Genomic DNA, 13,193 nt, shown 5'->3' with positions numbered 1-13,193 from the left:
TCGTCCAGGTACGGGTAGACAAACACCTTGTTCTTCCGCAGGTGTGCCGCTACCACTGCCATGCTTTTCGAGAATGTCCTGGGTGCAGACTTCAGCCCGAAGGGCAGCACCGTGTACTGATAGTGATTGGTGCCGACTTGAAAGCGCAGAAACTTCCTGTGTGTGCATGCAATGGGCACGTGGAAGTATGCGTCCTGTAGATCTATGGCACACATCCAATCTCCTCGTTGCAGCTGAGGGTAGATCTGATGCAACGACACCATGCGAAACTTTTCTCTGCGAATCCACTTGTTTGCCTGTCACAAATCCAGAATGGGCCTGAACTCGTTTTTGTCCTTCTTGCGGACAAGAAAGAACCGAGAGTAAAGACCTCTTCCTCTTTGAGACAGAGGTACGTCTTCTATCGCCCTTTTCCTTAGCAGAATGTCTGCCTCCGCCTGAAGCTCGCGCAGTTGATACTGCGAGCTGACGGGAGGAATCGATGGAGGAGGGCTGGTGAAACGCAGACTGTATCCATTGCAAACAATATTCAGCACCCACTTGTCCTGAGTAATTTTTCTCCACTCTGCCAGAAAAAATTGAACGCTTCCCCCCACCGGAGCGGGTAACGGACGAGGGGGAAGTAACTGCTCAGGGTCGAGACCCGACCGGGCCCTTGGAAGCGGTAGAGGACTGCTGTCTACCTCTATCCCCCTGGCGTTTCTGGAAGGGCCTTCTGTACTGCTGCTGCTGTTGCTGCTGCTGATGTTGTCCGGCAGACTGCCCCCTTCCACGACCCTGCGACCCGAACCGCCGTTGGAACTGGCGGTAGGGTTTCTTCTCCTTGGGCTTCTCCAAGCCCACCGCCGTCAGGGTCTCCACCTCGGCCTTCATCCTGGCCATCTCGTCATCCGAAGAGGGTATCTCCGGAAAACGGGAGATTCGCCACACGTTGTTGTGCTTCCGGTTTAAGCGACGTCAACCTGAGCCAAGCATGGCGTCTCTGGTTAATCCCGTGGCAGTATCCGTGCGCAGACAGCAAGGAGATATCCGCCGCGGCGCTGATGGCCTGGTTAGAGACCAGCATCCCCTCCTGGACGATCTCCATGAAGTCCTCTTTGCGGTCTCGAGGAACGAGGTCTGCAAACTGCTCCATTGAGTCCCACAGTGCACGGTCGTAACGTCCCAACAACACCGAGTCACTGGCAGCTTTCATCGAAGAGGAGGACGTACCACACGCCTTCCGACCAGCAGAGTCGATCCAGCGGCTCTCCTTGTCTGGAGGCACCGTGGATGCAGGGGAGGTGGCATGAAGCTTCCGGGCCGCCGTCACAATTACCGAATCCGGCACCGGGTCCTTTCTCAAGAAGGCTGGGTCCGAGTCCGGAGCTCTGTACTTTTTGAGGAGCCTGGAAGGCGCAGACTTCACCACTGCCGGTGTCAGGAAGAGCTGTTCAGCCGGCTCGAGGAGCCCCGGCACCAGAGGCAGCAGGGGGCGAGACATGTGTTTTTTATGTAATGTCTCAAAGATCACCGAAGTCGAAGGTGTAGGCGCTTCAACCTTGATCCCCAACTTCGCCGCTCCACGCAGGAGAACCTCCTGGAATGTGCCTATATCGTCTATCGGGGACACTCTAGTCTCCGGCGAATCAGACAGGGTGGGAGAGTAAGAACGGTTCCCAGATGCAGAACGTGACCTGGACCTACGCCTCCTATGGCGATGCCTGGATCTCGATGAAGAACCACGTCCACTCCTAGATCTGTCCCTTCTCCCCGAGCGAGACCTCGATCTCTTGGGTCTCGGACGTTCCGTTGGCCTCCCTGGTTCAGAAGCCTTAGGCTTCCTAGGAGTCTTCTTCGGTGGCGTCGGAAACTTGGGCATCGACACCGCCCTCGGCGGAACTGGGGGCGGGGGAGTAACCGGACGCGGGGCCTGCGGAGCCGGCAGAGGAGGCACTGGCGGAGGGGTCGGAGCCTTCGGAGGCGGACCCTTCGGTAAAGGAGGCAGCGAAGGAGGTGCAGAAGGCTTCTTCGGGGTATAAACCTCGGAATACGCCGTTCCCGGCGAGCCATCATCCTGTTCGGACCGTGGGGAGCCCCCCACAGTCCTAGGCCTGTCCTTACGGCCTCCAGACGCTGAAGATCGGTGCCCAGACGACGACCGTGGATCCTTAGACGTCGAGCGGCCCTTCGGCGTCGACCGTTTCTCACTCTTCGACGTCGACCGGTGTCCACGTCTCGACGTCGACCCCGACCAGATGGACGAACCACGAAACCTCGACGACGAGCGATGGTGCCTCGACGGCGACCTCGACCTCTTCGTACGCGACCTCTTGGATCGTCTCGACGTCTATCTCTTTGAACGTCTCGACGTCGATCCCTTTGAATGTTTCGACGTCGACGTCTTCGGCGCCGAAGACTTCTCCCGTCTCGACGGCGGTCTCGACGACGAGGATCCCCTCGATGACGATGTCCTTGACGGCGAACGGCGGTGCCGCCTCGACGGCGAGCGCCGACGCCGGGTCCTCCGATGTCGACCATTTGACGCCGAGGAGATCGACACCGGCTTCGACGGCGGCCGGAACACGTCCCTCGACGTCGACGGGCGACGTTTTCTCAACCCAGAGCCCTGGGGAGACCGGGAACTGGCCGTGGACCTCCCTCTCGACGTCGTGGTCATCGCAACTGACCCAGACGGAGATCTTGGGCGCGGGCTGGACTTCCTGCCCCTGGGGAGCCCCCCAGAGGCCTCAGCATGGGCAGAAGGAGCCCCTCCTGACCCACCTCGTGCCTTCAATCTTCTTTCTTCAAGTCCCTGAAGTCTGATTTTTCTCCTGTCCTTCAGGGTCCTTCCAGAGAAGCCTCTACAGATCACACAGTCCTCAGGGATGTGGGAAGAGGGAAGGCAGAGGATACAGCCCTCATGGGGGTCTGACTTGGCCTTCTTCCTGGAGCACTCCGGGCATTTGTCAAATAATGCTGGCATTATGGACAATAAAAGAGTGCAGGAACCCAAGAAGAAAGTCACTAAAGTACTTTAAAAGCACCAAAAATCGAATTTAGTGTAAAAACACCAACAAAACCCTTGAAAAGGGAGAGCTCAATGCTCCAGGGTCCTGCTTGCAGGAGCCGGAAAAAAGAACTGAAACTAAGTTGGACCTGCTATGCATTCTGGGATACTGGGAGAAGGTTCTGGAAGGTTCCTTAAAGGCACAGTATCCTATTTAAGCCACATAATGGCAGCCTATGGGGCTTGTCTGTCCAGGTTCTTCTCTCTATCATTCCTGAGGGAGTTTGCTGTTAAAGCAATGGAAATCTGTACAGGCTTTTGCTGTTTTTGTGGATTTTATGGTGGAAATTCTAGTTGAAGTACTGGACAGTGTAGCCTTTTTGGCTGCATTATCTGTCTTTAAATTCTCTCTTAAGTGTCTATGCCTTTCTGCATTTTTTGACACTGTAAGAGATTATTTTTGATTGCTCCGGGGTCCACGCACATGGGCGGGACTATTCACTAGATTATGACTATAAACAGAGACCCCCTACTACAGAATTTCCCTGACCTACAGGCAGGCAATGGGCATACATGTGGCATTCCTTGTATCCTCCTCAGAACACTCTTGGGCCTGGGAAGACCAGACGTAGGACTGTCCTGCTGTCCTAAGATTCAAAAGGAAGATTGTACCTGCTCTCCTTGAACCGAGGACCACAGAAGTGACTTCAATGGTCTGTTGGCTGACCTCCTGTTTGAGGTATATGAACACAACAAGCTTTCAGATGACTTTTCCAGCAACTGACCAGCTGACCAGTTCCAACTGAACCTGTCCTGAGCGCTGCTGCTGGCTTGAGTGTTAACACCCAAGTGTTGTCGACCAGGTTCTGGAACCCTGGTCTTTAGTACACTCCTATCAAAGCTTCCTGAAACCAAGAAATGTTTTGGCAACTTTTTGCTCGGAGAATCGACGGGGAACCATGATCAACCTGCCAAGATAGTCCAACAACAGTACACCACCAGTGGGCCAAAGATTCAGGTTGTTGCCAGCTACATTCTTCTCTGCAGCAGCAAATCGAATTCAGTTTGACTAGACGGAGAAGATGTCCGGGCTCGTGGAGGCCTCTTCAGCTACAGCTTGCAGCCATGTCCCCCTGGAAGGATCTGAGCTTTAAAAAAGTGACTACAGTCCTGTTTTAATTTTTGGCGGATAGGCAGCCGTTCGGCCATGGGAATGGTGTAAATTACTTCATCCCCATGGTGGAGGGACCACCCGCCAAATTTAGAAATGACCACTAAGCAGGCAGTCACTTACACTGAACTGGCAGGATCAGTCATCACAGTTCCTGTCAATGCATATTGCAGTTTGGTGCAGGGCTGCATCAGCATGACACAACCCTGCACCAAATAGTTTTCCTATTTTCAAAAAGAAAATCCAGAAACAGAATTTTCTTCTTGAAAATTAAAAAAGTAATGCTACTCTCTCCCTGGATGCTATATCCTATGGCAAGGGGACCATTATTTGCTTTTTACTCTTCCTTGCGATGAGGGACAATAAAATAAAATAGCTACGTCTGCCCATCCTGATTGGGTGGCCAAATGTGAAGCCATTTCTACAATGGCCCTAACTCCATTGGACTGTCGGAGAGATTTGGGGCAATAGCAGTGATGGAACAGTCACAGCTGCAGTTACACCGAATGTCCGTGTGCATTCAAATCGGGCGGGCAGACGTTCATGTTAGCGGTTTATATACCCTGTCGTCGTTGCAAAGGCATGAAAAGATTCTGGCTGGCAATAAACCTTCTCGGGCTGTGGAATATACATTTCTCCTGCTTGTAGCTTTCCCATCAAAAGACAATGAGTTCACCGAGACTTCATTCCAGTGGCTAGTGAGTGACATGGAGCCCTCTCCAGCTACCGCCTGCTCCCTTGCCCCGATGAGGCGAAGAGTTAAGCCTAACTGCTTTTGTGCCAAGCTACCAGTGTTAGGCACAAGTTTAATAAGTGACTTTTGTGGTTCACCCTAAGAACTGTTATTCTCTGATGTGCGATCTCACCTCTCCCCAGCTAATTCTCCAATTTGATTTGGTTGCAATATAACCACATGGCCTGACTGACAAATCTTAAAAGAATAACCAATATACCTACTACAATGAGGGCAGAAATGCAGATATATTTCTCAAGCTATACTTGTAGTGCTGTACTGTTTCCTAGCTTCAGTGCAGTATTCTTTTCATTGTGCATACGTTAAACATCAGCTACACCTGCATGTAAAGCATGTAATAATTAAAGCTCTACCTGAGGGCCTCCATGAAATGGCATCCGGAAAGGGGTCATGGAGTATTCAACATTCCTGCTTTTTAATCCTCTGAGCATAGGCAATCCCACGGGTATAACAGGCCCTAAGGAACAAATACAATATTTTAACATTTCGACCGTACCCTGCAAATTCAAGAGTGCATTCTTAACCCAATGAAGAAAATCTAAATTACACAATCTCAGTTAGGAAACTATTGTCTAGTATTTCGTTTATAATGATTTGAAAAGGTCATTTAATCCACCATTTTAGTGATTATTAAATGTATTACATATTTAAAAAAACAGATAGATCCTGGTGGCTGACTATAGAAAAATCGTATTTGTTGGATTTTGCACATATTCTTGAAGTTTAATATTTACCAAGAACCCAAGTTTACATGTTCTGAAAAATCTTACCGCTATAGCACACCAGGTAAGTCTCCACCAGTTCACCTCTCCACTGCACTTTCCTGGTTAGACTCCAGTTTTTCAGTATAGTTATTTCCATACTAAAGGCCTTTTTGCATCCAACATTACAAATATATGTCATTGGTTTGCTGAGGTACTTGGTTAAGTAAAATCATGTGAGTTTGAATCTTTGTGGCAGATATGTTTACACTATTAAGAGTAATGGGGTGACCCAGTATCCCTCAGAACCTGTGAAATATAGTAGTATGCAACAACAATTGGTTCTGTGGGGGAGGATATATTTCTTCTACAAAACATTAGTATCAAACATTCTTAGTGATGTGGCAAATCAATTGCGCCCCGATGGGAACAAAATAATACTATAACACACCAAAGAGAGACTTTGTAAACACAGTATATTAGCAATCATGCATTGTGAAGTGACGTAAAAAGTAAAACATTTCATAGAAAACACACATGACTGTTATGGAACATGTACAATAATGGAAAATACAAAAAATTAAACAAAATTAGGACCCAGACAGAATAAACACATACAATGATACAAAGGTTACATAAATGAATCATTAAGGAGTCCCAAGGAAACAGATGGCTGCACAGGCAAATGTCCTTTTTAACTTGGAAACGAAAATGGCTTGATAGGAATAGGGCGCACTAATAATTAACGACAACGTTTTGACCCTTTCTGTGTTTAGTTCAAAAACACCACCGCGGGTCTTCATCAGGACTAAGCACAGAAAACAGCTTGTGATTATGGTGAGAGGTGATCTCAAATGTAGGTGTCTAAATCCGGCAATTTATGTGGTATCGAGAGGTAAAAATATGGTCTTTATTATTCTGGCCTTAGGAGCCCGGGAGACATTCAATCAAGGGTGTAAAGTATTGAAGCTCACAATTCAGCTCTTAATAGGCAATGATGCATAGATCAATCTCTCTGGGTTCCATATCGGATTCTCTAGTCGGGAGTGAGTGAATTGTCTCCGGTAAACCGCCAGAGCAAATGAAAGCCCGGCGGATTACCAGAGAGTATTCACTCACTCCCGACTAGTGAATCCAATATTTATTGATCTCTGAATAATAAGTGTAAAAGCGTTAAGGTAATTATGTTGTTCCTGCTTACATTTTATATGCTTTGCTTAACCCTGCATTCCCAAGGAGTGTTTGATTTTTCCAGGATGTGGTCAATTTTTTTTTCATGCAGCATATTACTCTTTTCTCCTCTCCCTCAAAATCTAATTCCCATTTTCTTGTTCTGCAGTGCAGCAAGGTCATACGAATGGCAATATCGCTATGCAAGTATAATCACTCCATTGCAAATAAAAAAGAAAAAGTAAAAAATATTGTCATTTTAATGCCAATAGCTCTAACTTTCACAAATGTGAGACCGTTTGCATTGCAAATGCTTGTTTCTGGAGCAGGCATGGATATCCTGTATAGAGTAGAAGTATCACGTCATTGCAAAGTAGCATTCATGTAGCATTTCATAGCACTCCATTTCTTGATGTGGAATTATTACTTCAGTCTACATACAAATTGCATTACATGCACAGAAACTGCTTTCAGCACATTTACTGGGCCGTAATACGATGGTCTTTGCTGGCCAAGATCAGAGTGCCAGTTTTATGCGCCTGCAGGGCCTGGAGCTCAGCAGGTGTGTGCGCCTAGCCCTACCTATGGTAGATTGGTCAATTGAAAGGGCAGGTATTCAGCTTTTTGCGGAATTCAAGAAAAGAGAAGGAAGAGGTTCTGATGTGGAGTAGGAGCATGTTTCGCACTTTATGACAGATGTAAGAGAACACCCATTGTCCTGATCTGGTTCTCTGTATGCGTAGGATATGAGCAAGTAGGAGTCATGTGGGGCACAGGTGTCTGGGTGGAAGGAACTGTTCAGGTAGGTGGGGCCTGAGTTGTGTAGTGCCTTGAATTGAGGGTGTTTGTGTATCGCCAGCCAGTGGAGTTTCCTGAGGTGTGGTGTGATGTGAGTTCTGTGTGATAGGTTGAGCATAACCTGGCTGCCGAGTTTGGGATGGTTTGTAGTCTTTTAATGAATTGCTTGGTTATTCCAGCTTAGAGTGTGCTACCATAGTCCGCCTTGCTAGTGACCAGGGTGTGGTTGACAGTTTTTTTTGTGTTGCTTGAAAGCCATTTGAAGATCTTTCTCTGCATCTTCATGGTGCGGAAGCAAGATGCAGTGATGGTGTTGACTTGTGCGGTCATGTCCAGTTTCTTGTGGATGATTATTCAGAGGTTCCTGTCATTTGTGCTGGGTGTGGGTGTGGATGTGGGTCCGAGTACAGCCATCCACTAGTTGTAGTCTCACGGTGAGGTGTTCTTGCCGAAGATCACTATTTCTGTCTTGTCGGTGTTGCGCTTGAGGCAGTTGGCTTGCTTCCATTTAGAGACTTCGGTAATGCAGGCTGTGAAATTGTTTCTTGTTTTGAAAGTCTTGTCCAATAAGGATGTGTTGTCAGCATTGGAGAGGATGTTGATGTGTGTGTGAATAATGCTGGCCTGAGGGATCGTGTATGTGTTGAAGAGGGAAGGTCTGAGCAATGAACATGAGGCACTCTGCAGATTAGTTTGTGGACAGATCCAGGGAAGATCATGCCAATTTCGTGCAGGCACCTGATGAGGATAGGGTGTGGGACCGTGTGAAAGGTCCAGAAGAATGAGAGAAGCAGTGTCTCCTCTGTCAAGGATCATGTGGCTATCGTCTGTGGCGGCAATGAGTGCTGTTTCTGTACTGTGGTTGAACCTGAATCTGTACTGCATGTGTCGGGGAACTGGTGGTTGCTGTGGTGGTCGTTAAAGCACCGGTTATTAGTTTCTCTAAGACCTTTGCCGAGTATGGTAGGAGGGAAATGGGTCAGTAGTTGAAAAACATGGCTGGGTCAGTGGATAGTTTCTTGAACAAGGGAATGTTGGTGGCATGTTTCCAGTTGTGCTGGAATGTGATGGAGTCACGTCACTAATTATAGTCACTAAATATTTGTGAAATTTTAGTGTGGAAGCTTCTGACTGTATTCAATAAAATAGTTGCCTACACTTGTTCTTTTTTGGTCTTGCTAGAAATACTTTGATAGTCACCTGGTTGAAGCCTTGTCCTTACCTGCTTTTAAATGGACAGGAGACTTGGCAACACAGATAGGTGCCTGGTGATTTATCCAGTCTTACAGGTGAACCCTACCTTATTTCCAACCACTCCTCAGGATAGTGAATCCAAGAGGAGTGATGCTTTTAGCAAGCACATTTTGTCTCTGCCAGTTTAGCACTGTGCTTCCTAAATGAGGTTGTTTGATGGGCTTTACACACATGCCATTTGGGACATGGCCAGTGAGACCTTGTTGGTGGTACTAGAAGACAACAGAGGTTTTTTGGCTCAGACAACCATGAGGAACACAACATGGCCAAATATGTTATCTACGCAGGTGTGGATACTATGGATTGCTAGGAGAGGGCAGTCGGAACTAGAGTCGTCCTTTGTCAGACTCGAAAGGAGGAGGAGACTGTTGCTCTCGCGATTTCCTTATTCTAAAGAAGGACCCGGGTCTCAGGCTTATTCTAGACTTTTGGCCTCTGAGGAAGGAGAAATACTAAATATTCACGCTGGCCCAGATCCTGTCTGCTCAGGACCTGGGCTACTGGATGGTTTCCTTGCAATTGCAGGTTGTGTATTTTCATATACTTGTCCTGCAGTTCCACAGACGTTATCTGCGGTTCAAGGAGGCCAGTAGCATTTCAAGTTTGCTGTGATCCCCTTCTGCCTCACAAGACCCCCCTCACAGATGTTCACAAATTTGATGTCCGTGATCACTGTTAATCTTTAGAGGTCGGGGATACCAGTATTCTTGTACCTCGATGACTGGCTGTTCAAAGCAGGATCACCACATTCAGTTGTGGACCACCTCCGGATGACAGATCTTTTTGACTTCATTGGGGTTCACTATAAACAAGACAAAGTTCCACCTGACCTGCAGAGGCTTCCATTCATTGGAGTAATCATGGACACAGTGGAATTCAAGGATTTACCTCCACCATAACAAGCAAAAACATTCGGGCTATGATCCAGATTTTTCATGCTTAATCCTGGAACAAGGTGAGAGCAGCTTCAGGGCTTCTTGACCTATTAGCCTGCTGCATCTTCCTGGTCACCTTTGCCATGTGGGCTCTCCAATGGAATTTAAAGTTCCACGGGCCCAGAATCAAGGCAATCTGACCAATGCCATCCAGCTCACAGAGAAAACAGCTCAAGATTTACAGTGGTGGATTCTGAAACGCAGTTGGCCCAATGGCAGACCCCAGTCCCTTAAACACCTAGAGCTGACAGTGATGACGGACACATCCTTACTGGACTGGAAAGGTCATCTGGGGGAGGTGGAGATCCTTGGACTCTGGTCTCCAGCAGAAGACTGGTTCCAGATTAATCAGCTGGAGTTGTGGGCTCTGAAAGCCTTGTTGTGTCCATCAAGGTGAGGCTGGTGCAGGTTCTCAAACAATATCACTGCCCTGTAGTGCTGCAACAAGGACAGAGAAATGGGGTTCTGGGTCCTGTATTAGGAGGCTCTACATTTCTGAAGGTGGCTGGAAAATCTAACATTTTTCCTGATCAGGAACCACCGACTAGGTCACTGTTGCCAGGGTGGACGAACTGAGCAGGCGGCATCTGGTGGATTCCAAGTGGCATCTACATCCCAAGGTAGTGTAGGACGTCTGCCAATAGTGGGGGGAACCCTGCTTAGAACTGTTCACCACTGCCAAGGATGGGCAGTGTTGACATTTTTGCATATTGGAATTTTTGCAGTAAAAATCGTTAGGAAATGCATTCTGGCAGAATGGAACAGGGGACTCCTATGCGCCTTTGTGCCGCTGTCACTTCTACCCTAAGTTCTGAAAAAGGTCAGGAATGCCTGGGCGCAAATCATCCTCTCTGCTTTGAGTTGGGCATGGTATGTGTGGTGCCAGAGCTTCTGGGAATGTGTTTCTATTCTATGATCAGACTGTCACTTCGCAAAAACCTCCAGCTTCAGCAAAAGGGAAAGGTTCCCCACCCCACTCTAGGAAATGTACACCTACACGCATGAACTTGACCGGCCTTCCACAAAATACACTTATTCTAGGCACTGGGATAAATTTGTGGCTTTGTGTGATGTTCCCAAGGCTGACTGCTTACAGGCAAAGCTGTGGATTTTTGTTTCTTGTTTTGTCTTAGGCCCAGCAAGGCCCAGCAGAGGGCATTATTAGAGGCTATTTGTCGGTCCGTTTGGCCTTTCTACATTCTCAGAACCAATCATACTTGTTTAAATCACCTGCTGTGATGAAATTTATTAAAGGTTTGACACACATGTTCCCTCAGAAATAATTTGGCAGCCACAAAGGTACCTTAACTTAGTCTTGGCATTTCTTAAGTGTACGCCCTTTGAGCTGATCGCTGCATCTCCTGAGTATAATTGCAATAATGTCAGGTCTTGTATGAATGACTTACAGGCACTTTCGGTACAACCACCTTACACCATCTTTTTGCCCGGACAAGTTGGTACTGAGGATAGAAAGTTGAACTCCCTTCCACGTTGGGCATTCCATCACCTTACCAGCATATTTTGCACCCCCACGGCCCTAGAAAGAGGAGAGGTGCCATTGGTTAGGCCATAAAAGGGGGTTAGAGCTTCTACATTGACCATACCCAGGGTCGTTGAAGAAACAATCAACTCTCTGTGCAATTCTCTGGAGTGAATATAGGGTAGGTATCATCATCTGCTATGCACTGCCCAAGAATCAGCCTGCGGAAGGTATGAGAGACCATTCCACTAGGGCTAACTGGTGCTAGTTTTGCGTTGGCGTGCAGAGTGCCTGTCCTTGACATTTGCAACGTGTGTCTGTGCATATGTTCACAAAGCACTACTGCATAGAAAGTAAGGTCCAGTGGGAAGGACATTTCCCACGCTTGGTCCTGCAAAAATGTTTGGTCTGAATCCACTCCAAAGACCCTCCACCTAGCAAGAAACTGCTTTGATATCTATTCTTATGTGAAGAATGTGTGGTTAGAAGTATTGATAAGAAGTTACTTACCTTCAGTGACACTTTCTGGTGGATACTCTAACTTCAGTTGCCTTACTGCTCATTTAAAAAGTCCCAAGTTAGTATACAGCACACTGTTACCAACAATACTCCACATTTTGTGTCATAGGGTGCAGAAAGGGAAAAGACAAAAAACTGATGTCAGCGCACATGGGTGGCAATTATATGCAACTGGGTTCCATCACTTCTGGAGCAGTGTGGAGCTGTGCACTGGGGCACTGCTATGGAAAAGATTTTCCTACACAGTCAGGCACTTGGGGTGCATTCTAAGGGGAGGATTTTACAGTTCGATATAGTATCCACGAGGCGAGATTCTGCGGAGTTCCAGGAGTGGGCGGATACAGCATGTTGTGCTGCTTGCACTCATATTTAGCGCCAGGAGCTAGTTCCGAACTGTAAAATCAACACAACAGGTCCTGCTTCTTTCTGCCACTCCAGTAAATTTTGTACTCATGTGGCAGCTTTCTCAACGCAAACATTCACTACATTCACTACCTGGCGCGTCCTCCCTAATTGAGCAATCTCTCCGGGAGACATTCTAGCACCCAAAAAATGCACTAGGGGGCGCAAACTCTCTTGCACTTGCCAACGTAATGCTGGTGAGCTGCGCATGAGGAAAAAACACCACCACGCTGTGGTTGGCGGAGTTTTGCCAGAACATGGCGAGGGCAAAACTCAGCCGGCAAAGTGGAATTTATCACCCACCCCTAGTATCCACCAGAAAAAGTGTTACAGAAGACCAGTAACTTGCTCTTCAGGGTCACTGGTGCAGATTACTGCTTAGAGACACTGAATAACAAACATGTCTGGGGCCAGTGATGTGGACATTTGGCTCTCATTACAACCTTGGTCCCCTGACTTTCCTTAACCCTTTGGGTGCTCATGACGTAATGGTTCCGTCAGGAGTACAGGCACGGAAAATCCCTCTGCTGCAACAGCAGAGATTTCCCATTATTTTTTTGCCTTGGGAGGTGGGGAAGAGTTTCCCCAACCTCCTGAGGCCTCTTAGTGGATTTCATTGTAATGACAATCGTGCGCATGGTGCACTGTCGCCATTACAACGAAACTGAAACGTAGTTTCAGTTTCACAGTTTCGGTGCTTGTGGGCTATCTCAGCCCCCCTAGCACGAAACACATGGGAGAGATATTGTTGGAAAGGGGAGAATCTCCAATGGTACCCTTCCCTAGTGGATCCCTGCTTGGGGATCACCCTAAAAGGGTGATCCCCAAGCAGGGATCCACCCACTAGCACCAGGGAGGGGGGAGCGGCCCCTTGGGCAGGGCCTTTCCTCCCCCATCGATGTTTCCACAGATAGTTTTTCTGCCACCCCCTCCCCCGGAGAGCAGATGGGGGCAGTATCCCCCAATCTGCTGCCCAGGGGGGCAGAAAGCACCCTAGACGCCAGGTATGATTTATTTATA

At 47.9% G+C, this 13,193-nt stretch overlaps 1 protein-coding gene across 3 annotated transcripts in view; it reads right to left on the bottom strand.

Moving 5' to 3' along the window:
• Positions 1 to 13,193, bottom strand: part of LCORL (ligand dependent nuclear receptor corepressor like) — a 527,585-nt gene that overhangs the window by 25,702 nt on the left and 488,690 nt on the right. For all 3 annotated transcript variants that reach the window (XM_078678413.1, XM_078678414.1, XM_078678415.1), the window contains one exon: positions 5,268 to 5,371. In XM_078678413.1, coding sequence (XP_078534539.1) covers positions 5,268 to 5,371 — 104 coding nt within the window. The remainder of the gene's footprint in view (positions 1 to 5,267; positions 5,372 to 13,193) is intronic.

The sequence above is a fragment of the Lissotriton helveticus genome, chromosome 2_2 (genome assembly GCF_964261635.1).
Source record: "Lissotriton helveticus chromosome 2_2, aLisHel1.1, whole genome shotgun sequence".
NCBI classification, from domain to species: Eukaryota; Metazoa; Chordata; class Amphibia; order Caudata; family Salamandridae; genus Lissotriton; species Lissotriton helveticus.
The sequence above is the reverse complement of the archived record's forward strand: the minus strand, read 5'-3'. Positions and strand labels throughout refer to the sequence as shown.